At 45.1% G+C, this 17,744-nt stretch overlaps 2 protein-coding genes across 10 annotated transcripts in view; one reads left to right on the forward strand and one right to left on the reverse strand.

Moving 5' to 3' along the window:
- LOC147122004 (phosducin-like) overlaps nucleotides 1-7,121 on the forward strand; it is a 54,226-nt gene extending 47,105 nt beyond the window's left edge. For all 3 annotated transcript variants that reach the window (XM_085982631.1, XM_085982630.1, XM_085982629.1), the window contains one exon: nucleotides 6,304-7,121. In XM_085982631.1, coding sequence (XP_085838757.1) covers nucleotides 6,304-6,831 — 528 coding nt within the window. In that variant the 3' untranslated portion in view covers nucleotides 6,832-7,121. The remainder of the gene's footprint in view (nucleotides 1-6,303) is intronic.
- Nucleotides 1-17,744, reverse strand: part of LOC147122003 (protein odr-4 homolog) — a 440,279-nt gene that overhangs the window by 225,924 nt on the left and 196,611 nt on the right. The window lies entirely within an intron of this gene.

Raw genomic sequence — 17,744 nt, forward strand, 5'->3', positions numbered from 1 at the left:
TGTACCATTCTAGAATGACATGTTACTGATCATTACACAGTGTAGGTTTACCAGAATGATACCTGGACTTCAAGGCTTAAGTTTTGAGGAGAGATTACACAAATTAGGTTTGTATTCTCTAGAATTTAAAAGGTTAAGGGGTGATCTGATCAAAATTTTCAAGATATTAAGGGGAACAGATAGGGTAGATAGAGATAAACTATTTTCGCTGTTTGGGGATTCTAGAACGAGGGGGCATCATCTAAAAATTAGAGCCAGACCGTTCAGGAGTGAAATTAGGAAACACTTCTACACACAAAGGGTGGTAGAAGTTTGGCAACTCTCTTCCGCAGACAGCAATTGATGTTAGATCAATTGTTAATTTTAAATCTGAGATTGATAGCTTTTTGTTAACCAAAGGCTTTAAGGGATATGGGCCAAAGGCAGGTATATGGAGTTACGTCGCAGATCAGCCATGATCTCATTGAATGGCGGAACTGGCTCGAGGGGCTGAATGGCCTACTCCTGTTCCTATGTTCCTATAAATGCTGCCTTGATGTCAAGGGCAGTCACTCTCACCTCACCTCTGGAATTCAGCTCTTTTGTCTCTGTTTGGACCAAGGTTGTAATGAGGTCTGGAGGGGTTAATGGTCCTGGCAGAACCCAAACTGGGCATTGGTGTGCAGGTTATTGGTGAGTCTCAGTCTCTGTCTCGGAGACTCTGTCTTCGACGCAAGTGCCCTCAACTCCATCCCGCAGCATGCTACCCGCCACCACCTCAGCGCAACCCCAGCCCGGCATGAGGTGGAAAAGGCCATCCGACAACTGAAGAACAACAAGGCCTCAGGAGCAGGTGGAATCCCTGCCGAGGCGCTAAAACATGGCGGAGAAGCACAATTGACAGGAATACGTGAACTCATTTCTCTTATTTGGAAGGAGGAGAGCATGCCAGGGGATCTCAGAGATGCCGTAATCGTGACCATCTTCAAGAAAGGTGACAAGTCCGAATGCGGTAATTACAGAGGAGTCTCCCTGCTGTCTGTCACAGGGAAAGTCATCACAAGAATCCTCCTCAATCGCCTTCTCCCAGTGGCTGAAGAGCTCCTCCCAGAGTCACAATGCGGATTCCGCCCACTAAGGCACACATTGGACATGATCTTCACAGCGCGTCAACTACAAGAGAAATGCAGGGAAAAGCACCAACCGCTGTACATGGCCTTCTTTGACCTCACAAAGGCCTTCGACACCGTCAACCATGAGGGATTATGGCGTGTCCTCCTCAAATTCGGCTGCTCTCAAAAGTTTGTCACCATCCTCTGCCTGTTTCACGACGACATGCAAGCCGTGATCCTGACCAATGGATCCACCACAGACCCAATTGACGTATGGACCGGGGTCAAGCAAGGCTGTGTCATCACACCAACCCTCTTCTCGATCTTCCTGGCTGCAATGCTCCATCTTACCCTCAGTAAGCTCCCCGCAGAAGTGGAGCTAATCTACAGCACAAACGGGAAACTGTTCAACCTCCATCGCCTCCAGTCCAGATCCAAGGTCATCCCATCCTCTGTCATTGAATTACAGTATGCAGAAGACGCTTGTGTCTGCGCACACTCTGAGATCGAACTCCAAACCATCGTCAACACCTTCACCGAAGCGTACGAGAGTATGGGCTTTACACTAAACATCCGTAAGACAAAAGTCCTCTACCAACCTGCCCCCACCACACAGTACTGCTGCCCGATTATCAAAATCCATGACGAGGCCTTGGACAACGTGGACCACTTTCCATACCTCGGAAGCCTACTGTCAACAAGGGCAGACGACGATGACAAAGCCCAACACTGCCTTCAGTCTGCCAGTGCAGCCTTCGGTCACCTGAGGAAGAGAGTGTTTGAAGACCAGGACCTCAAACCCAGCACCAAGCTCATGGTCTACAGAGCAGTAGTGATACCCGCCCTCCTGTATGCTTCAGAGACATGGACCATGTACAGCAGGCACCTCAAAGCACTGGAGAGGTACCACCAACACTGCCTCCGCAAGAGCCTGCAAATCCATTGGCAGGATAGGCGCACCAACGTCAGTGTCTTCACTCAGGCCAACATCCCCAGCATTGAAGCTTTGACCACGAACGCACAAAGTGGAGGAGAAGCATCCGGGAAGGTGCTGAACACCTCGAGTCTCTTTTCCGGGAGCAAGCGAAAGCCAAGCACAAACAGCGGAAGGAGCACACGTCAACCCAAGCACCCCACCCACCCGCCCCTTCAACCACCGTCTGCCCCACCTGTGACAGAGACTGTAGGTCCCGCATTGGACTCATCAGTCACCTGAGAACTCATTTTTAGTGTGGAAGCAAGTCATCCTCGGTTCCGAGCGACTGCCTAAGAAGAAGAAGATTGGTGAGTAAGTGTCGCTTGATAGCACTGTCGATAATACCTTCCATCACTTTGCTAATGATTGAGAGTAGGCTGATGGGGCAGTAATTGGCCGGATTGGATTTGTCCTGCTTCTTGTGGACAGGACATACCTGGGCAGTTTACCACATTGTCAGATAGATGCCAGTGTTGTAGCTGTACTGGAACAGCTTGGCTAGAGGCACGGCTAGTTCTGGAGCACAAGTCTTCAGTACGGGATTTTGTCGGGGCCCATAGCCTTTGCTGTATCCAGTGTGCACAGCCATTTCTTGATATCACGTGGAGTGAATCGAATTGGCTGAAGACTGGCTTCTGTGATGGTGGGGACCTCAAGAGCATACCGATATGGATCATCCACTCGGTACCTCTGCCTGAAGATGGTTGTAAACGTTTCAGCCTTGTCTTTTGCACTCGAGTGCTGGGCTCCACCATCATTAAGGATGGGGATATTCATGGAGCCTTCTCCGCCAGTTAGTTGTTTAATGGTCCACCACCGTTCACGACTGGATGTGGCAGGACTGCAGAACTTTGATCTGATCCATTGATTGTGGGATCGCTTACTCCTGTCTATTAATTGTTGCTTCCACTTTTTAACATGCATGTAGTCCTGTGTTGCAGCTTCCCCAGGTTGGCACCTCATTTTTAGGTACGCCTGGTGTTGCTCCTGACATGCTCTTCTGCACTTCTTATTGAACCAGGGTTGGTCCCCTGGCTTGATAGCAGTGGTAGAGTGAGGGATATGCCGAGCCATGAGGTTGCAGATTGTGGTGGAATACAATTCTGCTGCTGCCGACGGCCCACAGCGCCTCATGGATGCCCAGTTTTGAGTTGCTAGACCTGTTCTGAATCTATCCCATTTAGCACGGTGGTAGTGCCACACAACATGATGGAGGGTGTCCTCAGTGTAAAGGCAGGACTTCGTCTCCACAGGACTGTGCAGTGGTCACTGCTACCAATACTGTCATAGACAGATGCATCTGCGACAGGTAGATTGGTGAGGACGAGTTTCTCTCACCACCTGCCACAGGCCCAGTCTGGCAGCTGTATCCTTCAGGACTCAGCCAGCTCAGTCAGTAGTGGTGCTACCGAGCCACTCTTGGTGATGGACATTGAAGTCCCCCACCCAGAGTACCTTCTGTGCCCTTGCTACCTCAGTGCTTCTTCCAAGTGGTGTTCAACATGGAAAAGTACTGATTCATCAGCTGAGGGAGGGCGGTAGGTGGTAATCAGTAGGAGGTTTCCTTGCCCATGCTTGACCTGAAGCCATGAGACTTCATGGGGTCTGGAGTCAATGTTGAGAACTCCCGGGGCCACTCCCTCCCGTATACCACTGTGCCGCCCCGTCCTGTAGGTATGTCCTGTCCCAGGGATGGTGATGGAGGAGCCTGGGACATTGGCTGAAAGGTATGATTCTGTGAGTGTGACTATGTCAGGCTGTTGCTTGACTAGTCTGTGGGGCAGCTCACACTAGATCTCAGTAAGGAGGAGTTTGCAGGCTCAACTGGTCTGGGTGTGCCCTTGTTGGGTCCGAAGCCAGTGCCTTGGTCAGGTGGTCAGATGCCGGCTGGGCCCTCCGGTTTTATTCTTATTATTGTTCCTCGTAGCGGATTGTTACAACTGAGTGGCTTGCTAGGCCATTTAGGAGGGCAGATAAGAGTCAACCAAATTGCTGTGGGTCTGTAGTCACATATAGGTCAGACCAGGTAAGGGCAGCAGACTTCCTTCCCTAAATGACATTCGTGAACCAGATGGGTTTTTACGACAATCCGATAGTTTCATGATCACCATTACTGATACTAGCTTTTTATTCCAAATTTTAAATTCCCCAGCTGCCATGGTGAAATTTGAACTCACATCTCTGGATCATTAGTCCAGGCCTCTGGATTATTAGCCCAGTAACATAACCACTCTGCTACCGTTCCCGTGTAATGTTATGTAATTCTATGTGATAACAGTTTTATTTTTCAGTTACGATTTAATGGCAAGGGATTAGCCAATAAAATTGTACCAGTGCAGTAAAGCTAGACAAACAAGAGTCATTCACCTGGAGTGAAACTCATTCATTTTACACCAAAAATGTAACTTCATTTGCTGCATCTCCCTCTTAAAGATAAATACTGTACAGGCCTGGAGCTTCCGCTTGGTTGCACTGGGTTTTTTTCGGTGCAATTCACCTGAAATCGGCGTAAAGATCGCAGAATTTTAAGCGCAAATTGCATTCAGCGCAACTCAAGTTTTGCGATCTTTTGCGCTAGTTTAAAAATCACCACGCTAGACGCAGGCCCCACCCACAAAACTGGCCACGGCTCCAGGATGAATTAATCACCATCAGGAATTTCCGCTAATTGCACTCATTTGCGGGCCTTTGAGGAGGTTCTAAAAAAAATAAGCTGGTTCTTTTGGGCGCAAGGACACTAATAGGCATGTTTTAAAAGAGCTTGAATATAATTTTTTTTAATTTACTAAGAAACTGACTACTGTACCCCAATATAGCTAGCAAATGGTTCTGTATAGTTTTAAAAAGTCATTTTCAGTTATTTAAAATCGGGTTACTCGCGAGTGGTGGATTAGACACTCTGATTTAAAATGCTTATTTTTGTGATAAACCCATTTTCAGCTGTAATAATCAAACTACGCCGCGTTGCCACTCTTAAATATATCAAGGAATATTTTTTAAAGCAAAATATTTTTGAAAACTATGTTTTATAACGTTGCCCGATTGCACTGGTTCATGGCAAAATTTGCGTTTGGCAACATGCAAATGAGTTTGAGCGTAAATAGGAGAAAAAAAACTCTTTTCAAAATGGGTGCAATTTTGGGTGCAATTTGCGCCCGTTTCGCCCAAAACAGAAACTCTACCCCCGTGTTTCAATAGGTTTGTGACCCATCTCACTCTTTATAAATCCTGGTCCTAATATTTCTCTAGTGTTGACACACTGACTAAAGCTTTTTACACCCATCAGCATGTGAACTGCTCATTGACCGGGGTAGTATTCGGAGTAGCCTAGGCTATCAAAGTACATGTTGGGTTGCCAAATGTCAAACGTTTGAGTGGACTAGCCAGTTCAAAATGTTACCATTTGGAGTTCCCGTCATTGTGAAATCTGGTCTCGCAGGGTTCAAGTAAATTGAAACAGACCGCATTTGTACAACTCAGTTTCTCAAGTTCTCACTCCAGCTCCCAACAGTTATCCATTCACACTTTGTCATTCAAAGGTCAGCAACCTTATAGTTATTAACAAACATCACCAAGCATGCTCTTGATAATGAAATTGTGATACATATGTTCATCAATTTACTTCTGCCTCTTTGGCCTGAGTCAGAACGATAACATTGGCAAAGAATAGGCCTCAATTCTGAACACTGGGAAACCTTTGAAAATTAAAGCTCTTTCAATTGTAATGCCCGAATTTCCCTTTTACACTGGCATTACACATCACGGCACTACACTGATTTGCATCAATGCAAAAACTAGTTCAATTTTGTAAACAGTTACAGTATTAGCAGTAGAAAAAATATTGTATTATGACTCAGCCAATAACTAACTAGCAAGAAATAATCGTCATGCCCATGTCTGATAGAAAAGGTGCAACTTTTGCTTTTGTAAGTGTGATTGACATAGTGGTGCTGCTCAATGATGTGTTGTATTACTATATAACTTTTCATCTTTGGACATCGTGTAAATGGAAAATGCAGGAAATAATGTGCAACACACTCTTTAATTGGGCAAGTCAAACTTAGAACAGTTAGATAGATTATTTTCCCACCATTAGTTTTTGAAGGACAGCAATGCTTTAGGCAATTCAGAATAAATGAATCATGTCAGTGCATGTGCTTAGCCTTCCCACGATAGATTAACTTTCTAATTGAAAACCCTTAAAATTGTTTTCTTTTAAAAAATCCCAAAATACAGATGAGTGTGCAGGAATATGAAATGATCCAGGACAAGGAAGATGAGACCTGCCTTCGTAGGTACCGCAAGCATTGCATGCTGGAGATGCATCAGCAGCTGAGCTTTGGGCCTCAGTTTGGCGTGGTCTATGATCTAGAGAACGGAGAGCAATTTTTGGAAGTGATCGAAAAGGAATTGAAAAAAACCACGGTGATGGTGCTCGTTTACGAGGATGGAGTGAAGGGCTGCGACTCTCTGATTAATTGCTTAACATGTCTTGCTTTGGAGTACCCCTTAGTCAAGTTCTGTAAAATAAAGGCCTCCAACACTGGGGCTGGTGACCGCTTCTCTGACCATGTTCTCCCAGCAATACTGGTATACAAGGCGGGCGAGCTGATCGGCAACTTCATACACATCACCGAGCAGCTGGGAGAAGAATTCTTTGCGGTGGATGTTGAATCCTTTTTAAACGAATATGGCCTCTTGCCAGAAAAAGTGTTTGCCGCAAGTGAAAACACCAGTGACGGTAGTGATGTAGATATTGAATAAATACCGTGACAGTGGAGCCCAACTCAGATCAGGCCCAGTTTCATAGAGGAAAAAATTAATCTTAAGCACGCTTTGATCTCAAGTGATGGTATTCCAGGAGTTTCAATATAGTGTAATGAGGACAATAAAACAACCATTTGCATACTACCAATTTTCTGCCTTCTGTATCTCACTTGTAGACTTCTATATCTGGATTTGAAAACACATGCAGTGCTAGTGGTGCTAACTGGTATTGCACGGACTTTCCCTTTTCCAATACCCATTCAGTCACCAATATCCGAAAAAAGAGATTATTGTCAATTGCACATCGAGTCTTAAATATTGTTACTCCACTAAACATTCACAGCATGCTGGTGAGAAGATACTGTAGTTTTGCTGATATTAAGATGTGTAATGGCAGTGAAGACTTTTCCCAGCCCGTCATGAGCACGGATACATAGCAAGGTAGATGATCGTAAGTAAACCTGGACTCATCTTTTAGCCCCACTTGAACTGTAGATTTCAAACCCATGTCATTGTGGGAGCTTTCATTGTAAAATCAAGTATAATGATTAAAAAATAATCCAGAAAGACCTGTAAAATCTAGTGCATAAAGTGCATCTATATCCTGGTAGTTATGACTCCTGAGGCCGTGATTATGTCTGGTGCAACAGTCCCCCTGTGGATTCTATTCATAAACCAGTTTTACATCCTGGGCAAGCAGATCAACCCCAATTTAAACATAGGTTTTGCTTCACAATGCACTTGTACATTATGACACTAGTTGTTTGTTCTCTCCTCATTTTGCTTTTAGATGGACTGTGGGGTTTGACGGCACACATTCCACTGTGTGCTGCTGTGCAAAATCTACGCAGGACTTAGTTATTCTGAATGGATAACTGGCACAAATGCCACCAGCGAAGATCCAGGGATCAGTGAATGAGAAATTACAGGAGTTTGATCTGAACTCTTGGTCTCATCAATGATAATTTGGATTTGGTGAATGGGAAAGTCTTGCAATTTGGAAAGACGATTGAAAGGCAGGAATTGATGTTGAGAGGGCTTTACTGTATTGGTCACTTTTACCTCGGTATAGCCTTTGCTCTGCTCTCCCTGCACCCCCTGCCCCACCCCACCCCATGAACAGATGCTAACTATGTAAGAAATAGTCCAGTTTTATTACACAGTGTCCTTCTTTAAATTATTTCATAGAAATATGTAGGAACACACCTGTATGAATATCAAATGATCATTTAAGCTTTATTACTTATTTGGATGTGGTTTAACAGAACATGCAATTTAGCTTTAATACCAGTGTATTAGAAAGTTGAAATAAATCAAAATCGAGTAAAATAACCAAGAATCATTTCACACGTTCTGGAGACAATCAAAGCTAGCAGTTACCTGTTCTCTTAGGCCCAGTTTTGAAATCCACACTCTCGAAAGATAATACCAAATATCTGTCATAAAAGAATCAAATATTTTGTGACAAATGATCACACTGTACTGTTCCAACAGATTTTCATTTTTTTGTTGCATAAATATATGATTTCTGCAAAACTATTGCTCTGTTTGTAGGGAAAATGTTTTTGTGAAGTTTCTTTTTTTTGTACATTAAGGGTCTCTGAATACAAACAGTAATTTAATAAAGGTGATACTTTCAGCAATATATGCCTGAGCTTTTATTTTTAAATACATCATTTTTTGTTCCAAGAAAATGCTGAAAGTGATGAAGAAGGATAATGTGGCCTCACACCAGACTGGAGATTAGAAGAGAGTTAAGGAGTTATCTGTGGTACATATTTGTAATCCACTGAACAGCAGCCCCGGGAGCACAGTGTGTTCATGTGCCAGAATCAAAGTAGATCATTTGTGACTACAGTTCTCAGCACGGCAAGTTCCTAATGTGGTACCAAATGAGGAAGAGAGAAAATCCACCCACAGCAATTATCCCACTTCCGAGTGACAGATCAGCACTGGTGCAGAAACCTGGTAAATATAATGGAAATCTGCCTTCCGTGGACATAGCAAACATAGAGAAAGCTCATTGGAGATGGGACAACTAGTTTAGTTATGAAGAGAGACAAGAGAAACTGGAGCTCTTTTCATTGGAACAGAAAAGGTGAAGAAGAGGCATTCAATATTATAAAAGGTGTTGAGAATGTAAATAGGGAAACCCATTTCTACTGGTCTTTGAGTCAGTAACTAGAGGGCATAAATTTAAGACTTTTCATTATGCAGAAAGTTGTTAGAATGTGGAATGCCCCACCAGAAAGAGTGGTGGTAGCAGAATCCATAATACCTTTCAAAATGAAAATGAATTAAAAAAATGGAAAAAGAACATTTTAATAGGGCATGTTGAACAAGAAGGAAAATTAGACTAAATGGATAGCTCTTTAAAAGAATCAGCACAGGCACAATGGGCCAAATGGCCACCTTTCCATCTATAAAATGTTGTGATTCTAGCAGTGAGGAAGAAAAGCTTCCAATTGGTTTGAAAACAGACTGAGCACACAGGCACCAATGTTTGCAAGTGGATGTGCTCCAAGAGAATCCAGAATATTCCTGCTGATTTAGGAAACGGAGGATCAACAGAACTCCATGGAAGAGCTCTGTGAATGAGACTATTTACAACAGGAGTTTGCACACATCTTGGGTTAAATATTTACCTCTCAGTTAAAGATTAATTGCACTTGTGTCAAACCTGTGATGTTACCAATAAAAAATGAAATCAATATTCCAAGAAGCAATTAAAATAAACAACATGTGATGATTTAGTCCAGGTGAAAAACAAAAGGCACATTGTAAACATAGTTGAAATGTATTGATGGACAGGTGGCATAGCTTGGCGGTGTAATCGTAGACTGTACCACAAGAAACATAGAAACATAGAAACATAGAGATAGGAACAGGAGTAGGCCATTCGGCCCTTCGAGCCTGCTCCGCCATTCAATGAGATCATGGCTGATCTTCGTCTGAGATCATAGCTGATCTTACCAGTTCAGTACCCCGTCCCCGCCTTTTCTCCGTAACCCTTAATCCCCTTAGCCTTCAGAAATATATCCAATTCTCTCTTGAAAATATTTATTGAATTAGCCTTCACAGCCCTCTGTGGCAGGGAATTCCACAGGCTCACCACTCTTTGAGTGAAGAAATTCTTCCTCATCTCTGTTTTAAATGATTTGCCCGCTATTTTTAGACTGTGGCCCCTGGTTCTGTGCTCCCCGGCCATTGGAAACATTCTCCCTGAATTCAGCCTGTCCAGGCCTGCCATAATTTTATATGTTTCGATGAGATCCAATCTCAATCTTCTAAACTCCAGTGAGTACAAGCCCAAACTATTTAATCTCTCTTCGTAGGTCATTCCCGCCATTCCAGGTATCAGCCTGGTGAATCGCCGTTGCACTCTTTCCATGGCAAGAACATCCTTCCGCAGATGGGGCGACCAAAACTGTACACAATACTCCAGATGCGGTCTCACCAGCACCTTGTACAGCTGTAGTAAGGTATCCCTATTCCTATACTCGAACCCCCTTGATATGAAGGCCAACATACCATTTGCCGCCTTAATCGCCTGTTGCACCTGCATGCTCTCCTTCAGTGACTGGTGCACAAGAACACCCAGGTCCCTCTGCACTTCCCCATCTCCCAATCTATTGCCATTTAGATAATAATCTACCCTCCTGTTTTTACCCCCAAAGTGGATAACCTCGCATTTATCCACATTATAGTGCATCTGCCACGTATCCGCCCATTCCCCCAACCTGTCCAAATCGCACTGTAGCCTCCTGACATCCTCATCAGAGCCCACCCCTCCTCCTAGTTTAGTGTCGTCAGCGAATTTGGAAATATTGCATCCAATTCCCTGATCCAGATCATTTATATATATTGTGAACAGCTGGGGTCCCAGGACAGATCCTTGCGGCACCCCGCTGGTCACTGCCTGCCACTCCGAAAACGAGCCGTTTATTCCAACTCTCTGTTTTCTATCCGCCAGCCAGTTCTCTATCCACGTTAATACTTTGCCCCCAATCCCATGAGCCTTAATTTTGCATGATAATCTTTTGTGTGGAACCTTATCGAAGGCTTTCTGGAAGTCAAGGTACACCACATCCACTGGCTCTCCCCCATCTATTTTACCAGTTACTTCCTCAAAAAATTCCAGCAGATTAGTCAAACACGATTTACCCTTTGTAAATCCATGTTGACTCTGTCCGATCCTTTCCCCATTTGTCAAGTGCTCCGCTATTTTATCCTTAATAATGGACTCTAGCATTTTGCCCACAACCGATGTAAGGCTTACTGGTCTATAATTCCCTGCTTTCTCTCTACCCCCCTTTTTAAATATTGGGGTAACATTAGCTACCCTCCAATCCACGGGTACTGTTCCCGAGTCAATGGAGTTCCGGAAGATGATCCTTAGAGCATCTGCTATCTCCAGGGCCACCTCCTTAAGTACCCTAGGATGTAGTTTATCAGGCCCCGGGGATTTGTCGGCCTTCAGTCCCCTCAACTTACCCAACACCATATCCCTAGAGATACTAATTTCTGTCAGCTCCTCCCTCTCATTAGTCCCTATGTTTGCCGATATTCCTGGGAGGTTATTTGTGTCCTCCTTTGTGAATACAGAACCAAAGTATGAGTTTAATTGGTCTGCCATTTCCTTATTCTCCATTATATATTCTCCCGAATCGGACTGCAAGGGACCGACTTGGGATTTTACCAGTCTTTTCCTCCTGATATACCGATAAAAGCTTTTGCAGTCTGTCTTTATGTTTGCTGCAAGTTTACTTTCGTATTCTATTTTCCCCTTCCTGATTAATCCCTTTGTCCTCTTTTGCTGTATCCTGTACTGCCCCCAATCTTCCGGTCTGGTGCTTTTTTTTGCCAGTTGATATGCCCTTTTTTTTAATTTTATGCTGTCCCTAATTTCCCTCGTTATCCACGGTTGAGTCACCTTTTTAGGTTTATTTTTATGCCAAACCGGTATAAACATGTTCTGGAATTCTTCCATTCTATCTTTGAATGCTTGCCATTGTCTATCCACTGTCAATCCCCCCAGAAACACCACCCAATCAATCTTACCCAATTCCCGTCTCATACCCTCGTAATTCCCTTTATTTAAGTTCTGGACCTTAGTCTCTGATTCAATTTCCTCACTCTCCATCTCGACTGAGAGCTCGATCATATTATGATCGCTCTGACCCAAGGGGCCTCGTACAAGAAGATTGCTGATAAGTCCCTTCTCATTGCACAATACCCAGTCTAAAATGGCCTGATCTCGAGTCGGCTCCTCGACATATTGGTAGGAAAGTGGACAGGATAAGTTTCTGAACTTGGTCGGACCACCATGGAAGTCAATCAGAGGCTAGAGACTCTTTCACTCAGGTTGGAAATGCTGCAGTTTGTTCAGGTGGGTTAGTGGGTCTACTTTCAATCCTTCTACAAGACTAGAAGAGCTGCTGATAATTTTACACTAACCTGGACCAGGAGTGCAGTATCACTAAGCATGCCAGGTTCTGTAGGAGGAACATATGAACAGGAGTAAGCCATTCTGCCCATTGAGCCTGCATGTGGATGCAACTAGAGTATAACAGTGATTTGTTTAAAAATTGGCCACAAAAAGCCGTAGTGCCAATATCAATCAATAACTTTTGATCAGTGCTCACATCCAACTTTCTCCTCCACAAGAAATTAACAGCTATTCATTTTTTTAAATTCCGATGATGAACTTTGTAAAGTATGCGCATATACTTGATACAAAAAGGAAGAGACAGCTTGGAAGGGTTTAACTTAGGTCTTTACTTCATACCCACAGGCGGGAACTGAGGGGAGATCAGTACCCGCAGTACTATTTATACCCCTATGGCCAGGAGTGGTACTACGGTATCACTACGCCCTTCAAAGTAGTGCTGCCCTGGCCATAGGGTTAAAGTAGCATACATATTACATACACAACATTCCTCCCCTTTTAATTAAAACGTATCCGTGCAATTAAGTCAACAGATGCACCATAACTAGGGCTAATAACATTTGGTAACACAACATACATAACATATTTACATCAGAGTTGTCTACCTATATATATATAAAAAGAAACATGTTATAGATTCAGTCTCTGAGGAGGCCTCCTGTCTCGACTAGGATAACGTCTTTCTCTAGTCGGTCTCGGTGTAGGCGGCGGTACTTCCGTCACCACTTCATCGCTGGAGTCGTCGGTGTCTGATGGCACATCCTGTGCCGTGGAGCTCACTGGAGTGCTGAACTCCTCGCCATCCTGAGACTTCTGTAGCGACGAGCTGGGCCGTGATTCCGCTGGAACAATGTGCTGAGACGTTTGAGGTAGTGAATCAGTTGGGTTTCTGGACTCCACAAGTTGATCAGCATGTCGTCTGATTATGCCGTCCCCAGTATCCACTGTGTACATCAAAGGTCCCTGGCGGGCCTTTATCGTACCAGACCGCCACTTTTCATTTCTATAATCACGGGCCAACACTTGCTGCCCCACCTCGAAGCTCCGTGTCTGTCTGTCAGGAGCCCTACGAAATACTCGGTTTTCCACATCTCTCCGGATGTTTGGTCTGAGCAATTCGAGGCGAGACCTTAACCTTCTATTAAAGAACATGACGGCAGGGGCCTGGTTGGTCACCGTATGTGCAGCATTACGGTACGCGAATAGGAAATTGTCCACCTTGTGTTGTAGTGGCAACCTTTCCTCCCCCATCGCCTTGATGGCCTTTTTAAAAGTCTGTACAAATCGCTCTGCCAGCCCATTTGTAGCCGGATGATATGGTGCGGACGTATAATGTCGCACTCCATTCCTTTTTAGGAATGCTTGAAATTCTTCTGCCACAAATTGTGGCCCATTGTCCGAACAGACTTGCTCGGGCACCCCGTTTCGGGCAAAAATGGTCCTTAAGGCTGCGACCATCTTTTCGGCTGTCGTTGATGACATCTTTATGACCTCCGGCCATTTTGAGTGGGCGTCCACTACAATAAGGAACATCGCATCCATGAAGGGCCCAGCGAAGTCCACGTGGATCCTTTGCCACGGCGTTGAGGGCCACTCCCACGGATGTAGTGGGGCTTGGGGTGGTACGTTCTGTACCATCTGGCACCCTTGGCATGCTTTTGCTACTTCCTCGATGTCCCTGTCAATGCCGGGCCACCAGACGTAGGCTCTGGCGAGGCTTTTCATTTTGACACCCCCCAGATGACCTTCGTGTAAGTCCCGCAACACTTTATGTTGTAATTTTTGAGGGACCACCACCCTGGCTCCGCACATCAATGTGCCCCGGCATACGGACAACTGGTCCTTCCTTGCCGAAAACGCCGGCAATGATGCGTCACCCTGCGCCGGCCAGCCTTTCACGGTCAATTCGTAAACCCTTGCCAGTGTCGGGTCATTCTGTGTTTCCCGCTCGATACATTGGCTGGTGATGGGCAAGTGTTCCATAACCGCCGTATGATATATTTCCACGGGGTCCTGTACTATCTCTTCGATCTCTGCAGGCAATGGTAGCCGCGACAGGCCATCCGTATTGCCATGCTGTTTGGTACCCTTATATTCGATAAGGTACTGGTGTGCTCCTAAGAACAGTGACCATCTCTGTAGCCTTTGGGCCGTCATCAGGGGCACCCCTTTTGTTGGATTAAATATGGACACCAACGGTTGATGATCCGTCAGTAGTGTGAAACGTTGTCCATGTAGATAGTGGTGGAATTTTTTTACACCCCACACCAGACTGAGGGCCTCCCTGTCGATTTGCGCATAGTTTCTTTCGGCTGTAGTTAACGACCTTGAGGCAAATGCTATTGGCCTCTCCGTCCCATTGGGAAATTTGTGTGACAACACTGCCCCTATACCATACGGGGAGGCGTCACATGCCAACCTCATTGGCATTTTTGGGTCAAAGTGTGCGAGCACTTCCTTTGGTGTAATGAGTTGTTTACCCTTTTTAAAAGCAGCCTCACACGCTTCGTCCCAATTCCAGGAGACTCCCCTTTGCAGCAATGAATTTAGTGGATGTAAAATGGACGATAAGTTCGGGAGGAACTTATGGTAATAGTTTATAAGGCCTAAGAATGATCGTAACTGAGATACATTCTCAGGGGGCGGGGCCTTCACTACTGCCTCGATCTTTTCTGGGGACTTATGCAGGCCTTCCTTGTCTATAATGTGACCACAGTATGAGATACGTTCCTGGAAAAACTCACATTTCTGCTTGTTCGCCCTGAGTCCGTATTGTTGTAACCGCAGAAGTACTCGCTCCAGGTTAGCGAGGTGGTCGTTATCCATTTGTCCTGTCACCAGGATGTCATCCAGGTAGCATTGCGTTCCTGGAATGCCCTGTAGGACCTGTTCCATGGTCCTCTGCCATATGGCTGGGGCGGACGCCACACCAAATACCAGGCAATTGTACTGGTACAATCCCTTGTGGGTGTTAATCGTTAGGAGCTTTTTCGAGTCCTGCTCCACCTCCATCTGTAAATAAGCTTGACAAAGGTCAATCTTCGTAAAGTGTCTACCCCCAGCTAACGATGCGAATATGTCCTCTATCCACGGCAGCGGATACTGTACCGTGTGCAGGACTGGGTTAATAGTTATTTTAAAATCCCCGCAAATGCGAACCTTCTTTGGTTCCCCCGGCGTGTTATTTGCAGATTTCTTTATAACTGGGACGATGGGCGTGGCCCACTCGCTCCACTCAATCTTTGTAAGGACACCTGCACTCTCTAAGGCATCCAGTTCTGCTTCCACAGCTGGCCGGATGGCGTAAGGCACCGGTCTGGCCTTACAAAACTTGGGGTTTGCGTCTTGAGCAATAGTTATTTTTGCTCTAATGTCCTTTAAGGTCCCCAGCCCTTGTTGGAACACCTCTGGCGTTTTTGCCAATAGTTTCGACAGCCTGCTTGTAATGGTTGTATCATCCTTGGTGGTCTCTACTTTTATCTCGTGTATCGACTTCCAGTCGAAATGGATTTTTCTTATCCATTCCCTACCCAAAAGTGGTGGTCCGCCGTTTGGTAGGACGTATAAATAAAGTCCTGGCACTTTTCTGCCATTGTATTTAACTGTTACTTGCATTTTTCCCTTCGGGTAAACTTTTTGTCCCGTATATGTTTTTAATTTGATTTCGGTATCCTTTAAGGGAATGCGTTTGAACAGCCTGTTATAATCTTGTTCATTAATTACTGATAGGGCTGAACCCGTGTCCAGCTCCATATTAACTTCGACGCCTGCTACCTTCATTTTAACCCACATTGTGCTGTGGTCCTCCGTTTTGTCTACACCATATAACTTGAGACATCCCAGACCTTTAGGCTCTGCTTTTGTGCCTTCCTGTGACTCGTCTGAGCTACTGTCAGATATCTTATGTATTTTTGTCCTTGCCTTGGCACTGCTCGGATTGCCCCCACTATTGGGTTTCGTACCCGACCGACAAACTTTCGCTATATGCCCCTTTTTCCCACACTGCCGGCATATTTTATCACGAAACCAACAATTACTTTGGTCGTGGGTGGTTTTGCCACAACGGTAGCATTTACCTTTGTGAAATGTCACCTCATGGGTGTCATAGCCGGTTGTATTTTGTCGTATTTGGGCAGCACCCTGTGCTGCTGCTTCATGTGCCAATGCTATTTCTATCGCCTGATCTAGGCTGAGCTGTTTCTTGGCCAGCAACCGTTTTCGTGTACTCTCATTTAACATGCCACAGACAAATCTGTCTCTGATCACTTCCGCCAAAAAGGCTCCAAACTGGCAATGTTTGGACAACCGTCTGAGCTCAGCCAAATAGGCTGCCTGCGACTCATCATTCCTTTGGTCGCTTCTGTAAAAGCGGTACCTTTCCGCTATAAATGGTGGCTTAGGGTTTAAATGTTCCTTTAACGTATCAACAATTTGGGCATACGTTTTGTCTGCTGGCTTTTCTGGAGTAAGAAGATTCCTCAGCAGACCGTATGTTTTTGCCCCCATAGAATTTAATAAGGTTGCTGCCTTTTCGTCATCTTTCACCTTGTTTACTATGCAATAAAGTTCATGCCTTTCTACATATGCGTCCCAATCTTCTATGTCGGCAACAAATTCTGACAACCGAGCTTCTTTAGCCATTTTTAAAACTACTGAAGAGGTTTTCCCGCCTTTTTCCACTAGATGGCGCTGTTATTTTTTTTCTAAGAGAAAAACTTTCCCCCTTTTGTCCACTAGATGGCGCTGTTCATTTTAAACTGCTGAAGAGAAAAACTTTTCCCCTTTGTCCACTAGAGGGCGCTGTTCATTTTAAAACTGCTGAAGTGAAAACTTTTCCCCTTTGTCCACTAGATGGCGCTGTTCATTTTAAACTGCTGAAGAGAAAAACTTTTCCCCTTTGTCCACTAGAGGGCGCTGTTCATTTTAAAACTGCTGAAGTGAAAACTTTTCCCCTTTGTCCACTAGATGGCGCTGTTATTTTTTTTCTAAGAGAAAAACTTTTCCTCTTTGTCCACTAGATGGCGTTGTTCATTTTAAACTGCTGAAGAGAAAAACTTTTCTCCTTTGTCCACTAGATGGCGCTTTTCCCGCCTTTTCTCCCTCTGCTGTCAACGACGTCTCTCCAGGTTCGTTATTTTTTTTTTCTTGCATCTCCCGTTATTGCCACCGCCGCTATTACAACGACCTCTCGTGGCCCGCTAGTCCTGGTGGCTCCGTTTGTTCCCCAGATCGCCTGCCCGTTCTGGCCCTTGCAGCTCGCGTTCCCCGGGAAGGATTGCAGTTTACCTGACCCTGGGTGGACTTTTGCCCCGTGGCTGGAACGCCCGTTCAGCCTCTTCTCTCAGCTGCCGCAGCCTTCGCTGGAACCTCTCTCTCTCGCTCCGTTGCTGCCGCTCCTCCTGAACTGGGTAGCCTCCTTCGGTCGACGCTGGACTTTGCAGGCTGGTAAGAAGCTTCTCTC

The sequence above is a fragment of the Somniosus microcephalus genome, chromosome 3 (genome assembly GCF_052327205.1).
Source record: "Somniosus microcephalus isolate GS21.2 chromosome 3, FLI_Smic_1.0, whole genome shotgun sequence".
Lineage (NCBI taxonomy): Eukaryota > Metazoa > Chordata > Chondrichthyes > Squaliformes > Somniosidae > Somniosus > Somniosus microcephalus.